This window comes from Lissotriton helveticus, chromosome 7 (genome assembly GCF_964261635.1).
Source record: "Lissotriton helveticus chromosome 7, aLisHel1.1, whole genome shotgun sequence".
Lineage (NCBI taxonomy): Eukaryota > Metazoa > Chordata > Amphibia > Caudata > Salamandridae > Lissotriton > Lissotriton helveticus.
In genome coordinates, this window is record NC_136068.1 from 1,897,848,728 (window position 1) to 1,897,874,686 (window position 25,959).

The 25,959-nt window shown below is 43.1% G+C and overlaps 1 protein-coding gene across 1 annotated transcript; it reads left to right on the forward strand.

Annotated features, from left to right (window-relative positions):
• Positions 1-21,407: 21,407 nt before the first annotated feature.
• On the forward strand, positions 21,408-22,337 carry LOC144769888 (olfactory receptor 5AR1-like). Its single transcript, XM_078654084.1, has one exon. The coding sequence runs from the start codon at positions 21,408-21,410 to the stop codon at positions 22,335-22,337; it is 930 nt and encodes a 309-aa protein (XP_078510210.1).
• The last annotated feature ends 3,622 nt before the right edge of the window (positions 22,338-25,959 follow it).

The following is a 25,959-nucleotide window of genomic DNA, read 5'->3' on the forward strand; positions in this document are numbered from 1 at the left end:
CTCCCCCCACAGCAACATGGATTTTCTACATCAGAGAGTGCTTCTGTGAGATGTTTAAACTGTGCTTTACTAGGGCCTGTGAACTTGTTTTTTTGGCCTGCAGGGGGAGTAAAGTATTATTCAAACAGTATTGTTAGATTTCAAGTTAGGGGGGCCCTTACCTGCTGAAGTCCAAAGTGTGGATTGAGCCTGTCTGTCTCCTGGGAGAATCTGAACAGGAGAAGCAGCTGCCCACCCCCCACCTCCATGTCAGCAGACCATTGGCTATTCAGCTACCAGGCAAGTCTGAGCCCTCCTCTCACACCTGCCCAGGCCCCTTAAGGCCTTGCTGGGTGCACCCCAAATCATTCTCCTCCATCTTGTGAGTTGCAGCCTACCTGTGCCCCAGAATGCAGTGAGCAGAGTCCAGGAAGTGGTAAGGAGACAGACTAGTGCTGTCTCTTCCCAAGACAAAAAGTTGTTTAAAAAACGATGTTCACTTTCTGTGTTTACTGTCTATGCCTGTGGTTGTTACAGTTAAAAATTGTAGTTTTAGCCTGCCTGTTATTGCTTATTTTATCACCTGTGTTGTGTTTCAAATTGGTGGTTTTCCCTGCCCATGATGGCCTGCATTTAGTGTGTTGAATTGTGGGATTTTGTGTTCACAAGCCAGTGACACCAGCCCCCCTGCTTCCCCCCCAGCAACATGGATTTAGCATTTCCAATGCACTGCCCTATTTCTCAGCCTATACTTCGCTCAATATATCTTCTAGCCCAACCTTTTGACTCATCTCAAACTTCTTCTACTACTCCTTCCAATGCACTACCCTTTCTCTCATCCTATACATCTATCAATATATCCTCTACATCCACTCTCTCATTTATCCCAAACCCCATACCACTACTATGATTGCCAAAATAACCCTTTCTAGACTCTCCTACTCTACCCCTCCTTGCATCATCTGACACCTCTTTTACTATACCGATCCCCTAAAACAAACCTTTCCAAACTCTTTCCTCTGTGTCCTCCCCTCCAAAACTCCTTTTTACTCATCCAAAAGCCTCCTCCTATTGCTAAGACCTAAAAAAAATATATATATATATATATATATTTCACTCTTTTATCCCTCCACTATCCTTTTCACTCGAAATTAACAGACTAACATGTTCACTTCACCAATTCCATATTAAACTATACTAATATAGTACCCAAAAACTGAATAACATATCCACTACTCAAATTACTTCATATATATATATATATTTTGTTTACTATACTCATTTTCAACAGTGATCATTTATGGGTTCCGGAGTGGCGTGCTACTCGCCAGAAAAGCGATTCAACACCCATCAGGGGTAACAAGTGCTATATGAATGCAAATCTTTCTTCCCCTTTTATCCCTCCGCTATCCTACTCACTCCAAGTAACTGACTAATATCCACCACTGAAATTACTTCATATTTCACCATATTAATTCACCACTAATCCTTTGTAGGCTTCCTGAATAGCATGCGTCAACAAGCGCTATATAAATACAAACCTTTGTCCTCCTCTATCCTTCTGCTATCTTTCCAAATCCAAATAACTGACTAACCTATCCACCACTTAAAATGTACTTGCATGTTTCACTATACTAATTCAACACTAATCCTCTATGGGTCCCGGAGTAGCGTGCTACTCACTGAAAAAAACCAATCGACGCCTCGTCAGGGGTAGTTAGTGCTATATAAATGCAATTACAATACAATACAATACAACTCTGGAACAGCCTCTACTGATTGGCCATCCTCTGACAGGTTGAGCCAGGCTGTCTTAATGAGGTGTGAAGTGACCTGCAAGGAAACAAAGACAAATATGGTGGGAGGAGTGCTGCAGCTGCAGAGCAAAAGGCCGGAAATGTGCCGGGTAGCCAAACTGGTCTTCAAAGGAAGAAAAACAGTAAGGACAGGAAGAAGGCCCGCCTCCCTTCCTGCATCCTGAACCAGAGGGGAGTTCCTCTAATTGAATTTGCAGAGAGGCTGGAAGGAGAATGTTAGGGAAAGTTAGCCTCATCTGTGGGTTGGCGTTGCCAAACCAGAACCTCCAGGAGAGCGTTTCTCCATTTTTGATTATTGTGAACAGTGAATTCTGGAACATGAAAATGCCTCACTTCAAGGGACGTGGTCATCATTAAGGGTGGCACCCTGCATCCCATTGGTCAGGGGTACCCCCCTTCTCACCAGCCTAGAAATGTGGATATATATGGGAGAGCTTCCCAGCAGCTCATGTCCCTGCCTGGAAAGATCAAGAAAAAAAGGATTGCCATGCTCAACTGCCGGTCTCCACCACAAGAGGGTTGCACTCATAAGGACTGAACCTGTTGCACACTTTGGGCTTCACAAAAGAGGACTGTGACGGGCTTCAAAAGGATAAAGGAGTGGACTTCCTGAAAGCAGCAGGTACAAACGAGCTTTAGTAAGTCACCTGCATCCATCATCTCCAGCAAGACACACATAGCTGACCAGCTTCCTCTGGACTATAAAGGATTTGACCAGGTGCATTGCGGCAATTGTAGTCCAAAACCTCCAAGAGGCAAATCAGAGCTTCTGGATACTTGGCTGCTGTTGTGGACCCTCAAAGACACAAAAGAAAAATCTTCGATAGAAAGACTGCCCTGCTGGACTCATAAGGACTCAACCTGATGCATTTATGCGGCTAAAAAGGAAGCTTGCTGTCTTAAAGGATAAGGAGTGGACTTCCTGATCAGTAACAGATAGAAAAGTGCTGAAAGGGCTACCAGCAACATCAACAAAGACAACTCCAGCTGACAAGTTATACCTACATTTTAATTGAATTGACAGGTGCATTGTGGGAGTGGTAGTCCCTGACCTCAAGAGGCAAACCAGATCTTCTGAACCCTTAGCTGGTGCTGTGGACAACATTCCTGTATCAAGAAACACTTTTGGAAGTAAGAATAAAAGCGTTACATCACAGGTGGCCTGAACTCTTGAGCCGGTCCAGCTCTGCCTTTTTTCAGTCCTTTGAGAGCAATGTGCCTCTAAGCACTAGTTTTACATTTAATCTTTACAAAATCTCAAGTTCCCTACATTGGATTTTTGTCATTTTGGGGTAATTTTTAAGATAAAAATATTTCGCATTTTTATAAATTTGTGTTGGATTTTTATTGTGTGTTGTGTCTTACTTATTTATAGTATTGGTGTTTTTAAATGTTTTACACACCTGTGTTAAGCCTGTCTGCTTACAGCCAAGCTACCAAGAGTTGAGCAAGGATTATTTTACTGAGAACTTGACTGGCCCTTGTAGGAGAGTAGGATCTGCTTACTATGGTTACCCCCACTTTTTGCTGGTGTTTCACTGTTTTTCCACTTGGGGCACTGCTATCCATGACCCCAGCCCCAGCCTAGCTGCTTCTTCTCTAAATTGATTGCATGTGCTTTAGATACACCTCAGATTGGTTAATGGGTTACCCTTGTGAGCCCCTAGTATATGGTACCTTAGGTACTAAGGGCATAGGTACCCCAGAGCCTTACCAGGGGCTGAAGCATATAGTATGCCACCCCTGGGAAGCCTTCCAAAATGGCACCACAGGTCTGCTACTGCAGCCTGGCTAAGATGTAGGTTCCCTATATCTACCTTTAATCACTGACACATATAAACCTATAAGTCACTCCTATGGCAGGCCTTATCAATCCTGAATATTTAACAACAAGGGGTGGTGATGGACAGAGTTTCTGAATTAGGCAGAATACTCTCACCCAGTCAAGAGATCAGGGCTAGATCCAACACCGTTTTTTAGCTCACTGCACCATCCCAGTTCAGAACCTGGCTATATGCAAATTAGTCTGTTCCTGTCCCAGTGCATGATGGGAACAGGGCAAACCAAACTACCAAGCCAATTCTTACACTGGGAAGGAAATAAGCTTCCGGGGACCGGTTTCTGGCATTTCAGCCGTCGTCGGCCCGGCTTGCTTGAATCCTGATGGTGCAATGAGCAAGGGACTCACATCTGAGTATACCCTTCCACGCTCAGGGTGGACAAAATATTTAACAACAAGGGGTGGTGATGGACAGAGTTTCTGAATTAAGCAGAATACTCTCACCCAGTCAAGAGATCAGGGCTAGATCCAACACCGTTTTTTAGCTCACTCCACCATCCCAGTTCAGAACCTGGCTATATGCAAATTAGTCTGTTCCTGTCCCAGTGCATGATGGGAACAGGGCAAACCAAACTACCAAGCCAATTCTTACACTGGGAAGGAAACAAGGTTCCGGGGACTGGTTTCTGGCATTTAAGCCGTCGTCGGCCCGGCTTGCTTGAATCCTGATGGTGCAATGAGCAAGGGACTCACATCTGAGTATACCCTTCCACGCTTAGGGTGGACAAAATATTTAACAACAAGGGGTGGTGATGGACAGAGTTTCTGAATTAAGCAGAATACTCTCACCCAGTCAAGAGATCAGGGCTAGATCCAACACCGTTTTTTAGCTCACTGCACCATCCCAGTTCAGAACCTGGCTATATGCAAATTAGTCTGTTCCTGTCCCAGTGCATGATGGGAACAGGGCAAACCAAACTACCAAGCCAATTCTTACACTGGGAAGGAAACAAGCTTCCGAGGACCGGTTTCTGGCATTTCAGCCGTCGTCGGCCCGGCTTGCTTGAATCCTGATGGTGCAATGAGCAAGGGACTCACATCTGAGTATACCCTTCCACGCTTAGGGTGGACAAAATATTTAACAACAAGGGGTGGTGATGGACAGAGTTTCTGAATTAAGCAGAATACTCTCACCCAGTCAAGAGATCAGGGCTAGATCCAACACCGTTTTTTAGCTCACTGCACCATCCCAGTTCAGAACCTGGCTATATGCAAATTAGTCTGTTCCTGTCCCAGTGCATGATGGGAACAGGGCAAACCAAACTACCAAGCCAATTCTTACACTGGGAAGAAACAAGCTTCCGGGGACCGGTTTCTGGCATTTCAGCCGTCGTCGGCCCAGCTTGCTTGAATCCTGATGGTGCAATGAGCAAGGGACTCACATCTGAGTATACCCTTCCACGCTTAGGGTGGACAAAATATTTAACAACAAGGGGTGGTGATGGACAGAGTTTCTGAATTAAGCAGAATACTCTCACCTAGTCAAGAGATCAGGGCTAGATCCAACACCGTTTTTTAGCTCACTGCACCATCCCAGTTCAGAACCTGGCTATATGCAAATTAGTCTGTTCCTGTCCCAGTGCATGATGGGAACAGGGCAAACCAAACTACCAAGCCAATTCTTACACTGGGAAGGAAACAAGCTTCCGGGGACCGGTTTCTGGCATTTCAGCCGTCGTCGGCCCGGCTTGCTTGAATCCTGATGGTGCAATGAGCAAGGGACTCACATCTGAGTATACCCTTCCACGCTTAGGGTGGACAAAATATTTAACAACAAGGGGTGGTGATGGACAGAGTTTCTGAATTAAGCAGAATACTCTCACCCAGTCAAGAGATCAGGGCTAGATCCAACACTGTTTTTTAGCTCACTGCACCATCCCAGTTCAGAACCTGGCTATATGCAAATTAGTCTGTTCCTGTCCCAGTGCATGATGGGAACAGGGCAAACCAAACTACCAAGCCAATTCTTACACTGGGAAGGAAACAAGCTTCCGGGGACCGGTTTCTGGCATTTCAGCCGTCGTCGGCCCGGCTTGCTTGAATCCTGATGGTGCAATGAGCAAGGGACTCACAACTGAGTATACCCTTCCACGCTTAGGGTGGACAAAATATTTAACAACAAGGGGTGGTGATGGACAGAGTTTCTGAATTAAGCAGAATACTCTCACCCAGTCAAGAGATCAGGGCTAGATCCAACACCATTTTTTAGCTCACTGCACCATCCCAGTTCAGAACCTGGCTATATGCAAATTAGTCTGTTCCTGTCCCAGTGCATGATGGGAACAGGGCAAACCAAACTACCAAGCCAATTCTTACACGGTGATGGATCAAGCCCTGATCTGTTGACTGGGTAGGAGTGTTCTGATTAACTCAGATACTCTGTCCATCACCACCCCCTTTTTGAAATTATCAATCCTGAAGGCAGAGTGATTGGTTTTGTGTGAGAGGGTGCCCATGCATGAGCAGGAACCCGCTGCAGCTTCTGGTGCCTATTCTCTGAGGTTGTTCTGTGATGCAGCCAGACCATACACTCTTAAGTGCATTATAACCTTGCGGTAAATGCTGACTTTGGAATGGCTGCATGGAAACATGTAGTGTTTGGTGTCAAACACTTTGGAATCCTACCCCCCGCCAGTCCTGGAGGCGGGGGTAGAATTCCACCCTTCTAGAGGGCAAGCCATGTACACACTGGTCTAAACAGTAATAGTTTAAAACAGCCCTGGCATCACAAAATGGATGCCACAGACACAGGTCTGACCTCCTGCTGCTGGACAAAACTCTGGCAGGGGAGGCCTGGACAATTTAATTGCCTTTGTGTAGAGAACCCGCTCTATTTTCAGGGTGAATAAAAATGCTTTCAAATCTTATAGTCCTTGAGTATAACTCAGTGATCATATATCTCTGGCGCTGTCACAAATGTGAGTAGCGCTAAAATCGTCCAAATATAGACTGTTGTTTGCGCTCCTCTTGTTAAGGGGAAACCTGTGCTCATCAAGCTCCAGAAGCGCTGTGTTCAAAACTCCGTACACCGCATATCTACACAAAGGCAATTGAATTCCTTCAAGTACATTTACTGAGGCATTCACCCATTTCAACGCATAGCCGCCTTTTGATGAACCAGATCTTCTCAATTTATGTTAAGACAGGAGTCAAACTAAGATATATTCGCCTCTAACCCTCTTGATAAATCCAACCGCCCATTCGTAACCATACTGATTGAGCTCAGGAGTCTTTAGCATTCTTATGTTGACTCAAGCAAAGGTACTATAGGTCGGGAGAATGTCAAGGGGTGAGGTTAGGTTTTACTCCAACTCGGTCTTTACAGACCTGATGGACCATATCGATGGCTTGTGAGCATATAGTAGTCCAAGGAGTATCCAAAAAGGCATAATCATAGGACCCGGGGGAAAAAAAACCCGGGCTCTCTATTTCCACTCAATCAGCAAGTCTCAGAAAGCGATTTTTTTTCTTGCTGCATGCGCTAGCCATGTCCATCTTGGATACTTCATATAGTGAGGTCAGACATTCTGAGTGGTTTGTGGGGACTGGATCCACCCAATACTTGCAGATTTGTCTCCTAGCCATTAAAATTGTATAGAATAGCAAAGTTCTAGCAGATCCAATAATGTTATCATTAAGGCCAAAGATTATCAGGGACAGATCCATGTCTAGTTTTACTTTCAAGATGGACTCAAGAGTCTCCCGCATATTTTCCCAAAAGGGCCAGATGGAAGGAAAATCCTTAAACATATGAACGTCTGATGCTTCATAACTTAAGAGGGGATAAATATGCTCTATGAGCCGTAAACAAATTATTCCGCTTCAACCAAGCAGGTTTAACAACTCTATGAAGGGTTTTGAATGAGTCCAACCATACGAGATTGCACTGTATATCCATCTGCTCTCCCCATAACTCATCTGCACGTTTAAAGACTCCATCCACTTCCTCCTCAATTGCCCAATACCACACTGAGACCTCCCTTTTCCCCACAGGCCTCACCACAAGCTGTTCTTCCAAGTTACTGCCCTTCCCAAATGATGTGTTGCGACTGCACTGGGCTTGTACCCAGCTTTTAATCTGGATATACTTGAATCTGGAAAGGCCTGTCCCTACTCTCTCACTTAGATCTTACCAGGACAGAAAGAAACCATCATTCAACAGCTCTCCCCACGCTATGATCCCAGAATCTCTCAATGGTTTTATCAAACTATCCTGGAAGCATGCAGGTGTACCTGGGGAGTCCCACAGTGGTGCTAAATTTGAAAAGTAGTTGAGCCGCACTTTGTTGCAAGTCGGGCAGTGCCAATCCCCCCTTATCTCTCTTCCGCCTAAGCTTCTTCCATGCCAACCTAACCGATCTGTACTTCCAAATAAAGGAGTTTACCTCTCGTTGGAATTTTTCTATCTGGTGTTTGTCAAAAAACAGCGGGATGGTATTAAAGAGAAATGTGAGCTTAGGCTGGATTGACATTTTTATCAAAATAACCCTCCCCAGGATGGATAATGGGAGGTGAGCCCACGATTTCATCTGCTTTTGACAGTCTTCAAAAACTCGATCCAGATTAAATTCTGCAAATTTTCCTACATCCTGTACAATTCGAACCCCCAAATATCGCAAAGTGGACCCAGCTTGAAATTGGGTGTCTCTTATACTCCATGCCATTATTTCGGTTTTGCTGACATTAATTTCGTATCCCGAAACTTGGCCAAATTCTTCCGCACGTTTAATAACTGTCGGAAAAGATGTGTCCAAGTCAGCTGTTAAAATCAGGATATCGTCTGCATACAGGGCCACCCACCTCTCCCACTCTCCAAATTTAAAAGAGGTGATGTTAGGATCTTCCCTAAGTACCTGGGCCAACGGTTCTATGTACATGTTGAAGAACAGCGGGGAGAGAGGGCAGCCCTGTCGCGTACTCCTATTAATCATAAAGACATCTGTCAGGGTACCATTCACTAGTAATCTAGCTGTCGGGCCTGATATAGCAGGTTGATGGCACGACAAAATGTATCCCCCAGATTACATTTTCTCTTCTGACAGGTATCCCCAGTTTACCCTGTCAAAGGCCTTAGTTGCGTCTAAGGTTAGAACTGCCAGGGGGGGGTGTAAAAGTGGATGCAATATCAATTGCACCAACTAAGTCACAGGTGAGATACGCTAATTGACGTCCGTTAACAAAGCCGTTTTGGTCTGGGTGGAGAATCCAATTAGACACCACCCCAAGCCTATTTGACAAAATGGAAGCAAAAAGTTTATAATCATTGTTCAGGAGTGATATCGGTCAATATAATCCACAATTAATTGGATCTTTACCGGGTTCCAAGATCAATACCATTGTTGCCTCGCTCCACGAACTTGGCGGGTTTTCTCCCTCCAAAAGTATCTTATTATATAGTTTGACCACTACTGGGATAATATTCTCTTTTAAGGATCGATATAGTTCTCCTGGGAGCCCATCCGGGCCGGCCGCCTTTCCTCTTTTTGACTGTTCTATGACCCTCCTCACTTCCTCTTCTGTTATTTCCCGTTCTAAATCTGCTTTTTGATCACCCGTAATCGTTGGTAGGCTAACCCTCTCCAACCACCTTTTTCTTTTAGCGCTATCATCAGTGATAGACTCATTGTAGATATCTTGAAAGAAGTCGCGGAAGGCCATACAGATATGTCTATTTGAGGAACGACAGGATTGCTCATCATCTACTCTTATCTCTTTTATATGATTTCGCACCTGATCTGTGTTAACTTTGCAGGCGAGTATTTTCCCTGCCCCTTCCCCAAATTCAAAATGGGAGATTTTACTTGCTTCCCTCTGTGAGTTATCCTCTCTTGGAGAATACTCTCCAACTGTTTTTTAAACTTTTCTTGCTTGTCCAGATCCTCTTTTGAGCCGATACCTGTTTGATTATTCATTTTGTTCTCAATTCCCTTCATCTCTGCTTCTAAGCCCGAGGTGGCTTCCCTAGATTTGCTTTTCCTAACACTTGCTCTATTAGTGATACAGCCTCTCCAAAAAGCTTTCAAAGTATACCAAACCACGGAAATATTGGCTGTACCCAAATTATTCTCAAGGAAGTATTTAGTTTCCATGAGGAGGAAAATAATTTCATCCTCCTCAAGCAGTATGGTTCGGTCGAAAGACCAGGGTCTAGTCTGCTGTTGTTGTGTATAATCTATGCTTAAGAGGATTTGAGAATGGTCAGAGAGATGAGACGGATGATAATCGATATCCTTGACTCGATCTCTTGGATTATAGACTTGTGTTTGTATTTCAAGTTTGTAAACGAAAGTCCTAGTTGGTCACCCGCTCGTTCCCTCCATATATCAGATAGGCCCAATAGGGCCATAATTGTCAAAAGCAGCTGCCAAGATTTAGAGGGGACTGCTGCCCTGCAATTTGATGATTTGTCCAGATTAGGGTTTAACACTATGTTAAAATCTCCTACCCAAATTACGGGATCTGGGAAGTCAATAAGATGGAGAAGGATGGCAGTAAGATATGAGACATCATCTTGGTTAGGTCCATAGTATCCCACTAAGGTGAAGAATATGCCCCTTAAAGAAATCCTCAGAATAAGCCATCTACCACTATGGTCTTCCCTATATTCCAATATTTGGGCTCTGGCTTGTTTTTTAAATAGGAACACCACCCCTCTGATATTTGCCGTCTGGCCAGTGCAAATAAAAACATCCACCCATTTCGGACTTTTTAGCATTTCTTTGGTCTCTGTCTTAAGAAGATGGGTTTCCTGGATGACAATGACCTGCGCCGGAGAATCTTTTAGATATTGTATAATTCTAGCTCTTCTTCCCTTCGCGCGCAGGCCATTGACATTCCAAGACAGAATCTGCAGAGAAGTCATGGTATTCCTACCTTCTCCTTGGGAAATGTCACCCTGAGTTCCTGAACACCTCGGCCTAGCCCTAGCAATATCTGACCACTTGCCATTTGCGCTCTGTCCCTCACGTCACTCCTGATCATCAACATAGGTAGCTCTAGCAGGGTCTTGATGAATGAGGTATTTTTTCTTTTTTGCCCCGCTGTGCCCCCCCCTGCCTCCATCCACCCCCATCTCTTGGGAAACCCTTCCCCATTTACTCTGGTCTGGTGTATGACCAGTTTTACGTCCTTTGGCCTCTCTCTCCCATCCCCTTTTTTGATATATTGTGTCTGTGCCAGTGTACCCGTGTGTAAATGTAAAGCCAAGGAAACAAAAAGGAAAGCGAAAACCCCCTAACAGACAAAAAACAAGAAACTAAACCCCATAGTGAAGATAAAACATTTTTTTTTTACTCTTTATTCCTATTATTTACTTTTCCTTCCCTCTATTCTTTTTCTTCCCCTCCTTTTTTTTCTTTTCCCTTCAGCATATTATATATGTATTTTCTCTATATGCCTTTTTTTAAAACTTTCCTCCTTTCTCCTTTCTCTTTTCTCTTTCCCTTATAACTTGATACTTGGTTATGATATTTCACTCTATTTTATTTTAATTCATACTCTCATGCATTTCATTTTCTTATATAAATCCGAAAACACATATTAAAGAATTAATTAAAAGGGACTCTATCCCTCATAAGCAACCTACTCTTGATATAATAAAGGGAAGGACCAAAAGGGAAAAAAAAAGCAGACCTGCCATACCGTACCCTAATCATTCCTTCCCGGGTGATGCATTGCTTATGGATTCTAGCAACTCATCTGCCTCATAGGCTGATCTGATATTATACATCTTGTTGTTAAACATTATTTTCAGGAAAGCCGGGAATTTTAGTTGGACTGTAGCACCAACTTTCCTAAATTTTTCCAATCTTTGACCCAATTCCCACTGGCGCTCAATTGTATCTCTAGAAAGATCTTAGCGCACCTCAAAAGAGAAGTCTCTGCCTCTTAAAGATTTCACCTTTAGAGCCAAATTCAAAATCTTCTCCTTCACCGCATAATTAAGGAAATTGATAAGAATCTTTCTAGGTTTGGTTCTACTAGGATTGAGGCAAAAAGGGGCCCTATGGATTCTCTGAATATCTCTTTCCAGGAAGTCCGCCGACTCCTCGAGTGTTAAAGTCTCCTTAAGCAGTGCAACGATGAAAGTCTTAATGTCTGCCCCTTCCTTGCCCTCTGGGATCTTCAAAAGTCGTAGATTATTTCAACGACAGTTGTTTTCGAGTGATTCCACTCTGTCCCGTAGAGCATCTCCATCTCTCCGTAAGGTTTGAATTTTTCTCTTTGCTGACCCAAGATTCGACTTGAGCTCATCAACCGAGCTCTCCAAAGATTCAGTCCTTCAATTTACCAAATCCACTTTTTTTTCCAGGATCTCACATGCCGCTCAAATCTGGGTCTGGTTATCTGCAGAAACTGCAAAACCATGTTTTATGTCTTCCTTTAAGGATGCAAATAGGGCTTCTATCGAGCCCCCAGATGACCAGTTAGCTTCTACTGCTCCAATTTGGATCTCTCCGCTCTGTCCCTGTTGCTTAGCTTGGTGTTCCAAGATTACCTCGGATACCTCCGATGACATGGGTACTAAAACTAGCGTTGAGGGTGGCGTAGAGGATTCAGGAGTGGTGGAGCCAGTATTCATGACTGTGGGCATAATGATGGAGATTGGAGGAAGCTCTTTAGGATCCATGGTAGCTGAGAGTTTATCGGCACCGACAAAACCGTGAGATTCGGGGGTCTCCCCCTGTATTGAAATAATCAGCACCTTAGGCTGTACCCTAAAGAATGAGTGAAAAGATGGTGTAACTCTAACAGTGTTGTAAGGGTTGAACCTTTTTTCCTACCCCCTTTATACTCCTTTCCTTCACCTGATAATTCTGAAAAGCTGTATTGTGGACTAAGGAGGATGCCCTCCTTACTTTTCCTTCCTGATATTGCACCCCCAATGTCTCTTTTATCTCTTTGGGAACGTTCTGCTCCTTATCCTGCCCCACAAGGCTGCCCACTTGTCCGGCTACGCTCTTCCCATGTTTCCCCATCCTCTTGCCACCTCTCTTGCCAGCACTTACTTTAGGGCAGTCCTCGTCTGTGTCCTCCTTACAGACTTTAGGTCGAGACCCCTCCTGTAGAGAGGGGGTCTCACTCTTAGCGCCACCACCACAGCTGCCGTTACTCTCCTTCTCCTTCTCCGCCCGAGCTTCTTCTCCACCAGCCACTCTCCCAAAGACGTCGCTAATGCTGCCGCTGGTGCTTGTTCTAACTCTGCCGCTGTTCACCCGGAGGAGACCGTGGGCCGCAGCTCTGCGTCCGCGTCTCAACTCCAGGGCGGCACCGGACCAGCGTGGCAAGCAGAGCTGTCGCGGAGCACTGAGCAATGTGGCGGGGCGATGCACATCAGAAAAGCTCACCGCTCAAGAGCCGAAACCGCAAAAGGTAGGGTCCCTACTTTGATTAAACTCAGTGCGCGGTGGATGTTTCTTCTGTTTTCGGCGTAGCTAGCTCATAGCCCGGGGAGGGAGAGATAGCTGCTTCAGGACACGCGCTGCCGTTCAGCTAGTGGGCGCCATGTTTTCCCCTCAAAAGCGGCGATAATTTTATATCACCTCGTTGATGATATGCCCCTAACTCGGGTAAATGTATAGCTAAACAACTAACTCACTCACTTGAGTATAAATACATTAGAGAAATTACAAGTGAAATTAGTCACCTGATTAGTAGACAATTTTTATTTTACTCCTTTGAAAGAGGAAAAATAATCATTTAAAGAAGAAGGAAACAGACAAAGGGCAATAATTAAACAACAACATGCTGCATCAAAATGGATTGCTCTCAGAGAGGCTGCGGTATAAAAGCACATGTGAACAGAAGGAGGTTTTGGAATCTGATTACAGGAGCTTTTGGTTCCAGTACAGAGGCTCCCATTAGTGATGCAATGGGTACAATATGTAGACAAGCTATATGCAGCCACCATGGAGGCTTCACTACAGTGGTTTTCCAGGCTGATTCCCTAAATGAGTATGGCCGCTATCAGCAACACTGATTAAGAGTTTCATATTAAAATGAAGATGTTTAAGTGTAATGGGCCCAGAAGAAATCCCAACCTCTGATTTAAAAACAGATGTTTTTCTTTGATCCATGGTTTCAGCCCCAATATTTAAGTATTGTTATCAGCTGGGTGTTATCCCTCCCTCTTGAAGAGGGAGTATAGCTGTTCCCTTGTATAAAAAGGGAGATAGATCTCTACCTCACAAGTGTAGATAGATACCACTTTTGGATGGGGGAGATGCACAGAAGGTAGGTGGTCAAGAATTGCCAAGTCTCCTGGATGCAGATGACATCTTAATTTTGTATTTGACCCCCAGATGCCTACACAAAGGAGACTGGATCACCTCAATGTTTATGCAGGACACAATTTCTTGAAGACTAATACACACAAAATAAAAATGTTAGTTTTCAAAAGCAAACAGCAATTGAAAAAGTTGAAATGTTCATGCTATTTTGGGAAAGTAATATTGGAAGTAGCCAAAACATAGCTTCACTAATAGAAAAGTATTTGCTCAAACCTAAAGAAAAACAAGCATTTATTCAATTTAATCACGAAAACTATGAACTAAGCAAATAGTCTGATATTGTTTTATGATGCCCATAGTCGTGGACACTTCACATGATATTGGTAATGTCTGATGCGCTGGGGTGGGGTGGTCATCACTGGTAGTCCAGTATGAGGCTTTGATTATTGCAATCGTGTCTGAAATGGTCACCAGTCACCATTGCTACATTGATACTGCTTCTTAGCAGCCCTTCCACAGATCTGAGATATCTCACATTACCTAACATGCTGTAGGCTTTGTTCTAAACAGTAGAGGTGAAAAGCCATGGGCATGGGATATGTAGCTAGCAATGCCTTCTGATTGTGACCTGCAGTGGAGGGAGTGGTGTGGAGAATCATAAGAAGGTTTATGGCTGCTGTGCTGGCCTTTTGATGGCAAAACAATAGTTTACAAAACATTTCAAGGTAAGAATGTTTCTAAAGGTTTGTGAGCACTGATGGGCCCTGCTGGGAAACAGTTTAACAGGGACAATCCCAGAAGTCTTTTCCTCCTTAGAATTCCAGAAGGTAATCCCAGTTGGGTAGTGCCAAGAAGGCAGTCAGTTGTGAGAATGAATAAACAAACCTTCATCCACCTCCCTGGTGACTTCAGCAAGACATAAAGAGCCCTGGATGGGCTCAGATCTCTGGTCTGCCACCTTTGAGACTTGTGAGTAGGTAAGTGTGCTGGGAAGCAGGAATGGGAGCTGGTCTACTGTCATCTGTGTGAAGCTGAGACACACCTTGGTTTGGAATGACTGAAACACAAATGTCTTTGTAGTTAGCAAAACCGGAGGGACCATCTCTTCCCCTTCAGAATTCTAATGATTTGGTAAAACGTCGAGATTTGCACATTGGAACACTTCTCCTGCACAAATGTCATGATTTTTAAATAAAAAAATATGGTATAATTAAGAAATTTGCACTTATTTAACTGAGGTAGAAACTTTCGGAAACAAACGTTTTTTGTAGGTAAATGTAAATTGCCATTATGGGGATGTAATTTTAAGCACAAAGAATGTAACCAGGTTTTCCACTTCTAATATTTTCGAAAAACAGAAGAACAATTTGTACATGGGGCATAACTGAAAATCAGGCACATTTCACAACGTCATACAATTGTAAAATAATAAATAGAAACATTATATTCAGGCGGATATATACTTAGACATGCTCCTAATAAACAGAGTAAAGCACAATTAAACACTGCCTAATCTTGTCAGCAAAGAAGAGTGAAAGAGTTTGCACCTAATGGGTCAAGTTTTGCATTTGCCTTCGAGAAGTTGTTGCTCTGCACAGAGATGTTGGGACAAGAGGAGTTTGCAGACAACGCCCTCTCAAAGTCAAACGTTTCACCCCTCACCTTCACTTTTTACCTTCGCACTCTGGACTTTCCATTCCTAATGTTTAAAGAAATCCAATGTTGCCCACTGTGGCAGACTTATCAGTGCAGGTGTTTACCTGCGTCAACTACAGATTGGGAATATTCCACTTTTTTGAGACACCAAATGAAATTCAGTCATCATTTTTCAGGTATTTACCAAAGTTACACCCGGACGCCGGACACCATTGCCGACCAGTGTGCTTGAACCCTTTGTCAGCCGCGGAGACAGGCTTTTCTCTCGACCTGTCCTTCTGTCCTTTGTTGTGCTGCACTAACCTTTGTTGAGACGAGCATCCTGTGTTCTTTTAATTCCTAGTGTGGTGCTTGCATGGCAATCTGTTTTGGTATCCCCAATAATAAACTGCCATGCACTAATCTAAAATATTTTTCACATTCAATTTATGAATCAGACATTTAAAATTCAATAAGCCCCATCCGCATATGCGAATAATGTCATGTCATTCTAAAATAATAAACAATTTCTTCAGTCCTTTCTACTTGCCTCATCCAGGGTAGAATTAGGTCAACAAGGTGATGAGTCTAATAGCCAACAGTGTTGGACAAATGACACGAGGTGTTTGCAAAGTCTACACATGGGTGATAAATGAGTCACTGCCCTCCTCCTAATGTCATGCAGAGGTCGTAGGTCAACACAGAAGAACAATATCTATCAGAGCATACAATCTTCTGGTCATTAAAGCTGCATCTGAGAATTAAACTAACTTTAGGGGGTGGCAGATCTAATAATCTTTCATTTTTAGAGGATGCCTGGATAGAGACTAAACCAATCTACTGCCAAAGCACGGGGGGGGGGGGTGGATTGCACCCCTGCAGAGTCTAAGGGGCTTATTCATGAGAGCCCTGCATCACCTTTGCACCACAAAAAAGTGGTGCATGCATGACTCAGGGCTCTCATAAAAATATATGAATCCATGCAAAGCCACCCTGGGTGGCTTTTCAATGGCCTTATAAATCATGAGTGAGGTGATGCAGCGTAAATCACTGTGTATCCTTATTCTGCGCTCAGGAGGCCTTCCAAGGGTGGTGCAGTGGGTTTCCATGGAATGTGACGCTGACCCACCTTTTAAAAGTGATGTAAACCTGTGAAAGCATCAAATCCATATGCCTCCTCAGGTGAGGGGTAACACGTAGATGTATATTATTTTCTCCTTGTGTTTCCTCTTTTAGTGTGTGTTGCATTCTGCAGTACAGATAGAAAGAGGAAAAGGCCTCACAGGCACAAAAACAATCCTGCATGCAATGGAGGCACCATGGTCCACGGATGCCTACATTGGTGCTAGGCTGCCGAAACGGCACCAGTGCAGGGGGAAAGGACAGGAATGCACTATATTGCTTAAAAATGGTGCATTCCTGCCCTTTCACTTTGGCGCAGGGCAGCACAGCAAGGTGCCTTGCTGCAATGCCCTATGCCATAAATAAGGCCCCTAGATTATAAGCAGATATAATACAACATCTTCTAAAACCTGCCTCTGCCTCCACTTGACAAAGTGTTCTGAACATTGCATGAATGCTAACATACCTCACTGCTGCCTTGGATTAACCGATAATGGGTGAAAAACACAGGATGGCTCCATCTCCTCATACTGTGCAAGGACATTTATCAGTTTGTGTGCATCTGTGCTGCAGACCCCCAGACCTGCATCAATATAGGCAACATGGCCTAAAGTACCAAATCATCTCCCCTCTCCCTCTGCTGTAGATTGCACCGATATATACCATATATATATAGCATTCACAAGACCTAATTAAGTCTCTGCAACTCTGCACAGAAAGCCCCTAAGTTCAGTAAATGAAGTAGATCCATGAAGGACAATATTCAATTGCCTTCCAGGCAGTGTAAATATACAGTGCCACTGGGATGAAAAAAGCTAAACTTTAGAATCCAGGCATAAAGACATCACATCCTTTTAACATCTGATGTTGTGGGTACCAAACTTTTTCGACACACAACCCACTTTTTAGAAGTCAAATGTTCACTGTTGACTTTTATTGGACATGATGAAGAGCAATTATTTAAAATAACTAAAGCATCCTGTGGTGGCACATTTTCATTTATAGACATCACATTTTCCTTTAAATGACAACTAACTCTGTGCATGCGCGTTTACTGATAAAGCTATAGAGGACACAAATAACAATGTGTGCAAATCAGGTTTCTGTGAATATTGATCATTTGTGCATCACCAAGTAAAGTTTCTTGATTTGTTTTAATCTCGTTAAAATCTATTTTTAGCACACCTCAGAATTACAATAAATGGGCTTAATTTTCCTTTCCTAGCTGCTGAATCCATACACTTCATTTACAGGTATTTACATTTTGTTGTGTTTTGAAAAAAACAACTTCCTACATCCTTTCGTTTCCCACTTTAAAAACTCCTCTTACTTTGAAGTCAGAGAAAGAAAAGTAAACACCAATCCCTTGTTAAAAGAATAGGCAGCAATTTTTCAAAAGACATAGCCTACCTTTTGACCTCTGTCTTTGAAGCACCCCCAAATTACCAGATTTCAAAGGCATCTCTATTTATTGATTGGACGATTCCCAACCAACGTATAATAAACTCAAAATCCATCAGAGAGTAGTGAAACAGTGTCTTAGGCTGTATTTGTTGAATAGGGGGGCGGAAATACTGTCTCCTTGCTTGCAGAGAATTCGTGAAAAGTAACATAGAATGCAAACCAGTTTTGTTGCCTTCTTGTTTACAATTGCAAACACTGGTGAAGAATTGTTTTCTAGCCAATTTGCTTTCATACATCCTAAACCTTACATACAATGATCTTTTATCAGTGGGAATTGTTGATCAAATATAGCTTCCAGATTTGAGACTGGTTTGAGTTCCTGAAATTGTGACACTTAGGGGGTCCTTGCTTTGCTTTTTGGAGGCACCAATATCCCTTTGATTAGCTCTAGGGTTAGAGGATTGATTGTCTTATGAATGCTCCACAACTCTGCACATCCTAGCCACAGATACTCAAGTACGGCCCGGGGGCCGCAAGTGGCCCTCCTGACGATTCAGAATGAACATTAAGAAGATGCTAAATAAACAGACATGCATTTATTTAAAAGGTTAATTTAAGTTTAAGAAAAAGTAGCTAGGTTGTCCATCACAGCTTAAATTTAGAAACAACTTTATTTGTAAAGACATATTGAGGCAGAAGTTTAAAAATATGATAAAGTCTGTTCAAAATTCAAATAGTGTATATTATTAATATGCAGAACTGTTTCACCTTAGTACATCAGTTTATGCCAGTATATTGGGAAATATCGATTATTTTGTAACGTGAAATTTTTTAAACCTGAATTTAGAAACATTCTTTCTCCACCCCCACACCCGTGACAACAATGCCAATAGTGAACTAAGAGCAAGTCAGTTGTTACATGCATTCTTTGGGTGGCCTGGGTTTTATATTATGCATGAATAACATTATGGTTCATTTAGTCAAACACAGAAGTAGATTTTGTACAGCACACACCCTGAAGTCATGTATTTTGAGATTCTCATATGCAATTGTTAAAAAGGATGAAAAGTGAAATAAAACAATTGCCTAGGATTACACAATTTAGTTAAGAGGAGTGGCTGGGATTAGTCCCCATTTTTTGGGTTTCATATTGTGCAATTTAGACACTAGGAGCCAGATGTAGGTCACCAAATACCGGTCGGTAACGGCTGATTTCGGCCGTTACCGACCGGTATTTGGAGATTGAGATGTAGGGGGCCTTAAATTTACCGATTCGGTATATTTACAGTATATTTACAGAATCGGCAAATTTACCGATTCAGTAAATTTACCGAATTTCAAGTTTGTGATGTAGGTGGCACTGAAAACAGTGCCACCGGCCCTTAAGAATTCGTTATTTACCATGACATACTATGTCATGGTAAATAATGAATTCTTGTGTACATGCACATCTGTGCATGTACACCTGTGCAATGTGGCACACATACATGCCCTTAGGGCATGTCTACTTACCATGCCCTTAGGGCATGTATGTGTGCCACATGGCACACAAGCCAGAATCAGGGGTGCAACAGGGTGTCAAAGTGACACCCTGTCCCCCTTGCAAATTCGGTAATTTTACAGAATCGGTATATACCGATTCGGTAATTGACATTGATTCCTATGGGCCTCAAGGCCCATAGGAATCAATGGCAATTACAGAATTACAGAATCGGTAAATACCGGCCCTTAAGAATTCGTTATTTACCATGACATACTATGTCATGGTAAATAACGAATTCTTGTGTACATGCACATCTGTGCATGTACACCTGTGCCATGTGGCACACATACATGCCCTTAGGGCATGTCTACCTACCATGCCCTTAGGGCATGTATGTGTGCCACATGGCACACAAGCCAGAATCAGGGGTGCAACAGGGTGTCAAAGTGATACCCTGTCCCTCTTGCAAATTTGGTGATTTTACCGAATCGGTATTTACCGATTCGGTAATTGACATTGATTCCTATGGGCCTCAAGGCCCATAGGAATAAATGGCAATTACCGAATCGGTAAATACCGATTCATTAATTACCGAATCATACCGATTCGGTAACTAATTCGGTAAAATTACCTACATCCCGATTGGCAGTTCTTAAATACCGAATCGGTATGATTCGTTATTTAAGAATCGGTAATCTGGATCACCTACATCGGGCCCTTGATGTATATACTTTGCTTCCACTATACCCACTTTATTGCAAATGCCCCCAAATTCCTGACCGCCACCCTGATGGCATCAATGCAGCCCTCCATCACATCACAGACCTAGGTTGGTGGCCCGTGTCAAAATATTTCTGAGTACCCATGACCTACACCATTTTTTTTCCTTTCAATGTTGTTGATCCAAGGCAATTTATTTGAGATATGACTTGACCAGACACATGCAGGGCTTTCAGATAAATATCCAGCTGTGGTTTCATCATTAAGAGGACCCAGTACAAGATTGGCTTGAGGGCTTATAAACCTTCAGCCAGTGGCCTAGTAAGTGGGAGTGGGGGGCAACCATCGCAAGTATCGACAGCACCCCCCAGTTGTACTTGGCAGCAAAAGCAATGACCGCAAAGGGCGGCACAACATCTACCTACGGCACTGCCTCCAGTGTTGTTCATGCCCAACTCAGCCCTCGTGCAGGCATGGGAGTCCCAGGTCCAAGGAGTAAACAGCAATGGAAACATTGGGGCATATTTACAGGGGCTTTATCTCGCTTATTTGGCTTAAAAAGCTAAACATATAAATAAATAAAATGAATTTCGTTACGTGCACTGTATCGCCAAATTTGATGCAGTGCGCGCAACAAAATTCATGTTATTTTTTATATGTCTACTTTCCTGCATTATGCCGTATTCCATAGTTTACTAACCCTCACCCTGCCCCTCTCACGCCCCACGTCGCGGCCAGGCAGCACTCCCACCACCGACCACTGCTGCTCCATGAGCCACCCTAAACCCCTTTACTACTCCATAATTCCATTCACTGTTGTAGAAAATCTGCTCCTTCTTTAAGTCACTTCTCTATGTACTTTCTGACATTTACTACTAAGACCTATACGTGCATGTGCCGAGTCTCCACAGTCAGGATGGAGAACATATACATATTGGTCCTAGGGCGGTGTAAAACTCTGCACGTAGTTTGTGAATTGCAATTTGCTGTACATTTTATAGTACTAGAAAGTGCATTTGGTGAATAAGGTCCATATAGTTTATGGCTAGCTGCACTTTGAGTTCTGTATCACAAGAATGTCCAGTTAGCATTTTCTGTAAATTTGATATGCTCAATACAAGGATTTCTATTACATTTTAAAATTAATGTCTTCCAGGAGATAAAAGTATGAAGAGAATATGGAAAATCAAACAACCCTGAAGGAATTCATAATTGTTGGCTTTGTTGTTCGACCAGAGCTAAAGCCACTGCTTTTCACAGTGTCCCTGTTTATTTACCTTTTAGTCATCTCTTCCAACCTTGTGATCATTGTGACTGCAATTGTGGAACCTCGACTGAAAACTCCAATGTACTTCTTTCTCCAGAACCTGTCCTTTTTAGATATTTTTAGCACAACTGTCACTTTTCCAAAACTGTTGGCAATTTTCCTAGGAAAAAGCAGGACTATATCCTTTGCTGGCTGCATAACCCAGATGTACTTCTTTCTGTCTTTCACAAGCACAGAATTCTACCTTCTTGCAGCCATGGCTTATGATCGCTACGTGGCCATCCACCACCCTTTACGATACACTGACATCATGAACAAGAGATTTTGCCTTCTGCTGGCAGTTTTTTCCTGGGTGCCTGGTTTTCTGGACGTGGTTCCTCATGCCGTCTTGGGATCACAATTGTCCTTTTGTGGTTCCACTCTCATCAACCACTTCTTCTGTGATCTCACGGCTCTCATGAAGATTTCCTGCAGTGACCCACATGAAGTTGAATCTCTGATTTTTGCTGAAGGTGTCTTTGCGGGTCTCATTCCTTTTTCACTAACTCTTACCTCTTATATTTATATTATTCGTGTAATTCTAAACATTCGCTCTGCTGAGGGGAGGCAGAAGGCCTTCTCCACATGTACCTCTCACCTCACTGTTGTCACAGTTTTGTATGTGTCAATGTTCTGCATGTATGTGCGTCCAGCATCCTCCTATTCTCCAGATCAAGACAAGCTCCTTGCCATTGTGTACACTGCTTTCATCCCAATTTTTAATCCTCTGATTTACAGCCTTAGGAACAAAGATATGAAAGAAGCTCTGAAAAAACTCATGGGTAGGAAATCAACTGCATGATCTGAAATGCGTTATTTATTGAGCAAATTTTTAAAACTGCTAAAGCCCTTTAGAATATATATGTTTCAAACTTTCAGGACATCACAATTTGATTCAACTAGTGAATGTCCTTTACTAAACTATTGATGGTTTGGAATTTATGTTGTTGCATGTTCCCAACCTCTCAAGACACTTCTATGAGAACAACACACTGAAATGCAGTAGCGGCTGACTCAGGCTTTGTCTCTCAACAGCATTAGTCCCATTAAGAAAGAAATAAAAAAGGTAGCTTTTCGGTGACCTGGCCATGAGCTGCACATTTTTAGAGCTGAACACATTTAGATGGGCACTTCCCTAACAAGAGTATTATTTTATGGGGCCAGTTTTTAACTCAAGATCCACTTTATATTTATGTGTTTTTACTTAACATGTGATTTTACTATCCTTCTGTTGAATTTTACTTTGTGATTTTGCACCAGTGATTCTATTGAGGACCTTCCAGGCCATTTTCTTGCACTTTGGGAAGGGGAACTGATCAAGGCTGGAGTGTACATTCTGAAGCATTAATCCAATTATAAATCTTTGCCGCATTCTCACTTTCTGTCAGCCATTTTGGTGGGGCCACTAGTTGTAAAAGGGAGAGCTAAACTTTTTTCCACACCTTGCCCTCCTTCCCGTCAACACCATCATATAAAGGAGACTGATGAGCAGACGTGCCAAAGGTGTGCCAAAGGCGATCCCACCTGTGCCTGTCTGTGCCTGGACTGTGCCAGGCGGCAGGAATGCTGCCCCTCCAATGATAAATGGGATCACCAAATCTTCGTCTGCAATGCTAAAGTTGAGGCAAGTCCAGCAGTAAGACTGCTTGCATTTTTGGTTCCCTGAAGAAGAGGTTCACGTGTAAACAGTACAGTTTTGACCTGCTTTGGGTCACCCCCTGCGCAAACGCTGTCAGCCCTGGATAATCACTGCTCACTACTTAAAATGTGTGCTATAAATTGTCTCTTACTGGTTTGCCACCATGTTGAGTTATATGAACTTACGCAAAACAACTTACTTGAAGCAGTATTTCTTACTGAACACTGGCTCAATCCTGCTATTACAGCCAAATTCCTTTGTACTGAGGCCCTCTTGGGCCCACTTTGATTGTCCATCATAATTGTATATTTTACTCATGTTAGCAGACTTCATTTTAGTTATGTTATGTTTAGTATTTTACTTGCACAGTAATATTCTGAGAGGACACTGTACATACTGCTTGTTATTAGAAACCTTTGTGTGCAACATAATCTGTACATGTCATTCAAGTCTAGGAACAGAACAAGATATCCTTGTGTTTGCGGTGTCCGCTTGGACACAGCTTCTAACATCTAGACAGATCCTTGTACCAGAGCTGTACCTCTAACAAAATTGATGTATTACATAAACAGTGCACTGACCCTTTAACGTTCAGAGGGGCCCTCCAGCCAAAACAGCCCTGGAATTAATGTGTCAAGCTGATCTTCCCCCCTGCAGAGAAGGATTGCCAATCCCACTTCAAAGTATGGGGTCTCAGGCTAAACTAAGAGATACCGCAGATGGTACACCTACAATGCTATCGGAGTTGGTGTGGTGAAAGGTAAGGAAATATATATATATATGGTCCAGTGGAAGGCTAGTGAAGCCGAAACACGTAGGCAGTCCTATTTTGCACGGAATTTTGCACATGGTGTGTAAAAACAAATAAAGAACTGTTAAAAGCTTACCCGCTGCTGTGCCGTGACTTCTGCCGTTGGGAAACCAGAGGGCCAGAAGATTCAAAGCAATATATATATATATATATATATATATATATTACCTACTGGCGGTCGCCAGTAGGTATATATAGTTAGGATTTTTTCTCTATGGGATTTTTGAAAATTCTATGTCTAATAACTTTGGCGTTTGTGGACGGAATTGGCTGAAATTTTCAGGAAAATGGCACATTTTGTTTCTGAGTAGCCCTTGAAAATTTGGGGGGGGTTCGTCAAGGGGGGGCCGAGAAAAAAGGGGGGTCCCAAAACGTGTTTTTAACATTGAGTTTTCCATAGGGCGGTTGGCCTCACTTTTAGCCCGAACGGCTGAATGGATTTGCACGAAACTTGGCAAAATTGTAGGGACTGGTAGCCCAATGTGCCTTTTGTAGGTCTCAATATATGTGCTACAGTGGATTTTGAGAAATTAACGTTTAAAAAAAGATATATATCTGTAACAGCGGACCGGGCAGCACTCCAGGACGCGTACTTTTCGCGCAACGGAGCTTTGTGAAGCGAAGCTGATTGGTTCTCCGGCGTCTGTAAACATTCCAAACAGTCCGTAGCGGCCGCCATCTTGTCTCTCGGTAGGATCGAGAGACAAGCGGAGGCCAAACCGAAGGGGCAAATGACCATAAGGGGGCATAGTAGATCCTCCCTGACCGTTTAGGTTTGATGTGGAGGTTTTAAAAGGGCCCCGCAGGGCAAAAAAAAATAAAAATAATAATAATCGAACAGCTGAATGGATTTGCACGAAACTTGGCAAAATTGTAGGGACTGGTAGCCCGATGTGCCTTTGCTAGATCTCAATATATGTGCTCCAGTGGATTTTGAGAAATTAACGTTCAAAAAAAGATATATATCTGTAACAGCGCACCGCTTCGCGTACTTTTCGCGTTACGGAGCTTTGCGAAGCGAAGCTGATTGGCTCTCCGGTGTCTGTAAACATTCCAAACAGTCCGTAGCGGCCGCCATCTTGTCTCTCGGTAGGATCGAACAGCTGAATGGATTTGTACGAAACTTGGCAAAATTGTAGGGACTGGTAGCCCGATGTGCCTTTGCTAGGTCTCAATATATGTGCTTCAGTGCATTTTGAGAAATTAACGTTCAAAAACAAGATATATATCTGTAACAGCGCTCCGCTTCGCGGAGATAAAATTATATGTGTATTACCTAGCTGTTGCTAACACCAGTTAGCGACGGCTAGTAGAAGATAGCGACCATCTTGGGCCCCACTTTGCATGTGAGTGATATTTATCACTAATGACATGCAAAGTGGGCATGCCAAGATGTTAGCGACTGGAAACAGTCGCTAACATCGCTATCTCCTATTATCAACTTTTGGAAATATTCGAGATAAGCGCGAATATCTCCAAAAGCTACCACCTGCCCTGAGCAGTTCTTAGCCATGTTATCCAATGGGAGGTGGATAACATGGCTAAGAGCATTAGCTCGGTAATGCATGAATATCGCTGAGTTTTCAGCGATATTAATGCATTGCGGTCGTTTTTTATCGTATTTGCGATAAACCTTGATAATAGCAAGGTTTATCTGCGATAAAAAAATCGTTGCTAAGCATCGTTAGGGATAAATATCGCTTAACTTTGGTAATATGCCCCAACGTCTGTTAACGTTCGATTCGAAGGAAATCAGGAAGTGTTGAAAAACATTGTCTGCGCCATCTTGTCTTTTTTCAAATGCCACACTTTTGTCGTGCACGGCAGCCATTTTAGATGCCTTGACCAGACCCACTCTGTGCACGCTGTCGATCCTTAGCATGGCTCCCCACCCTCGCAAGCATCTGCCCCAGGCAGTGGTCACCCCCGCTCTCTGTCTTATGCATGGGTAATAAACCTCCCCCCATCTGCGCT

Bases quoted from the DNA above. Each gene is read 5' to 3' on its own strand.
- LOC144769888 (XM_078654084.1), top strand. From the start codon at position 21,408: ATGGAAAATCAAACAACCCTGAAGGAATTCATAATTGTTGGCTTTGTT.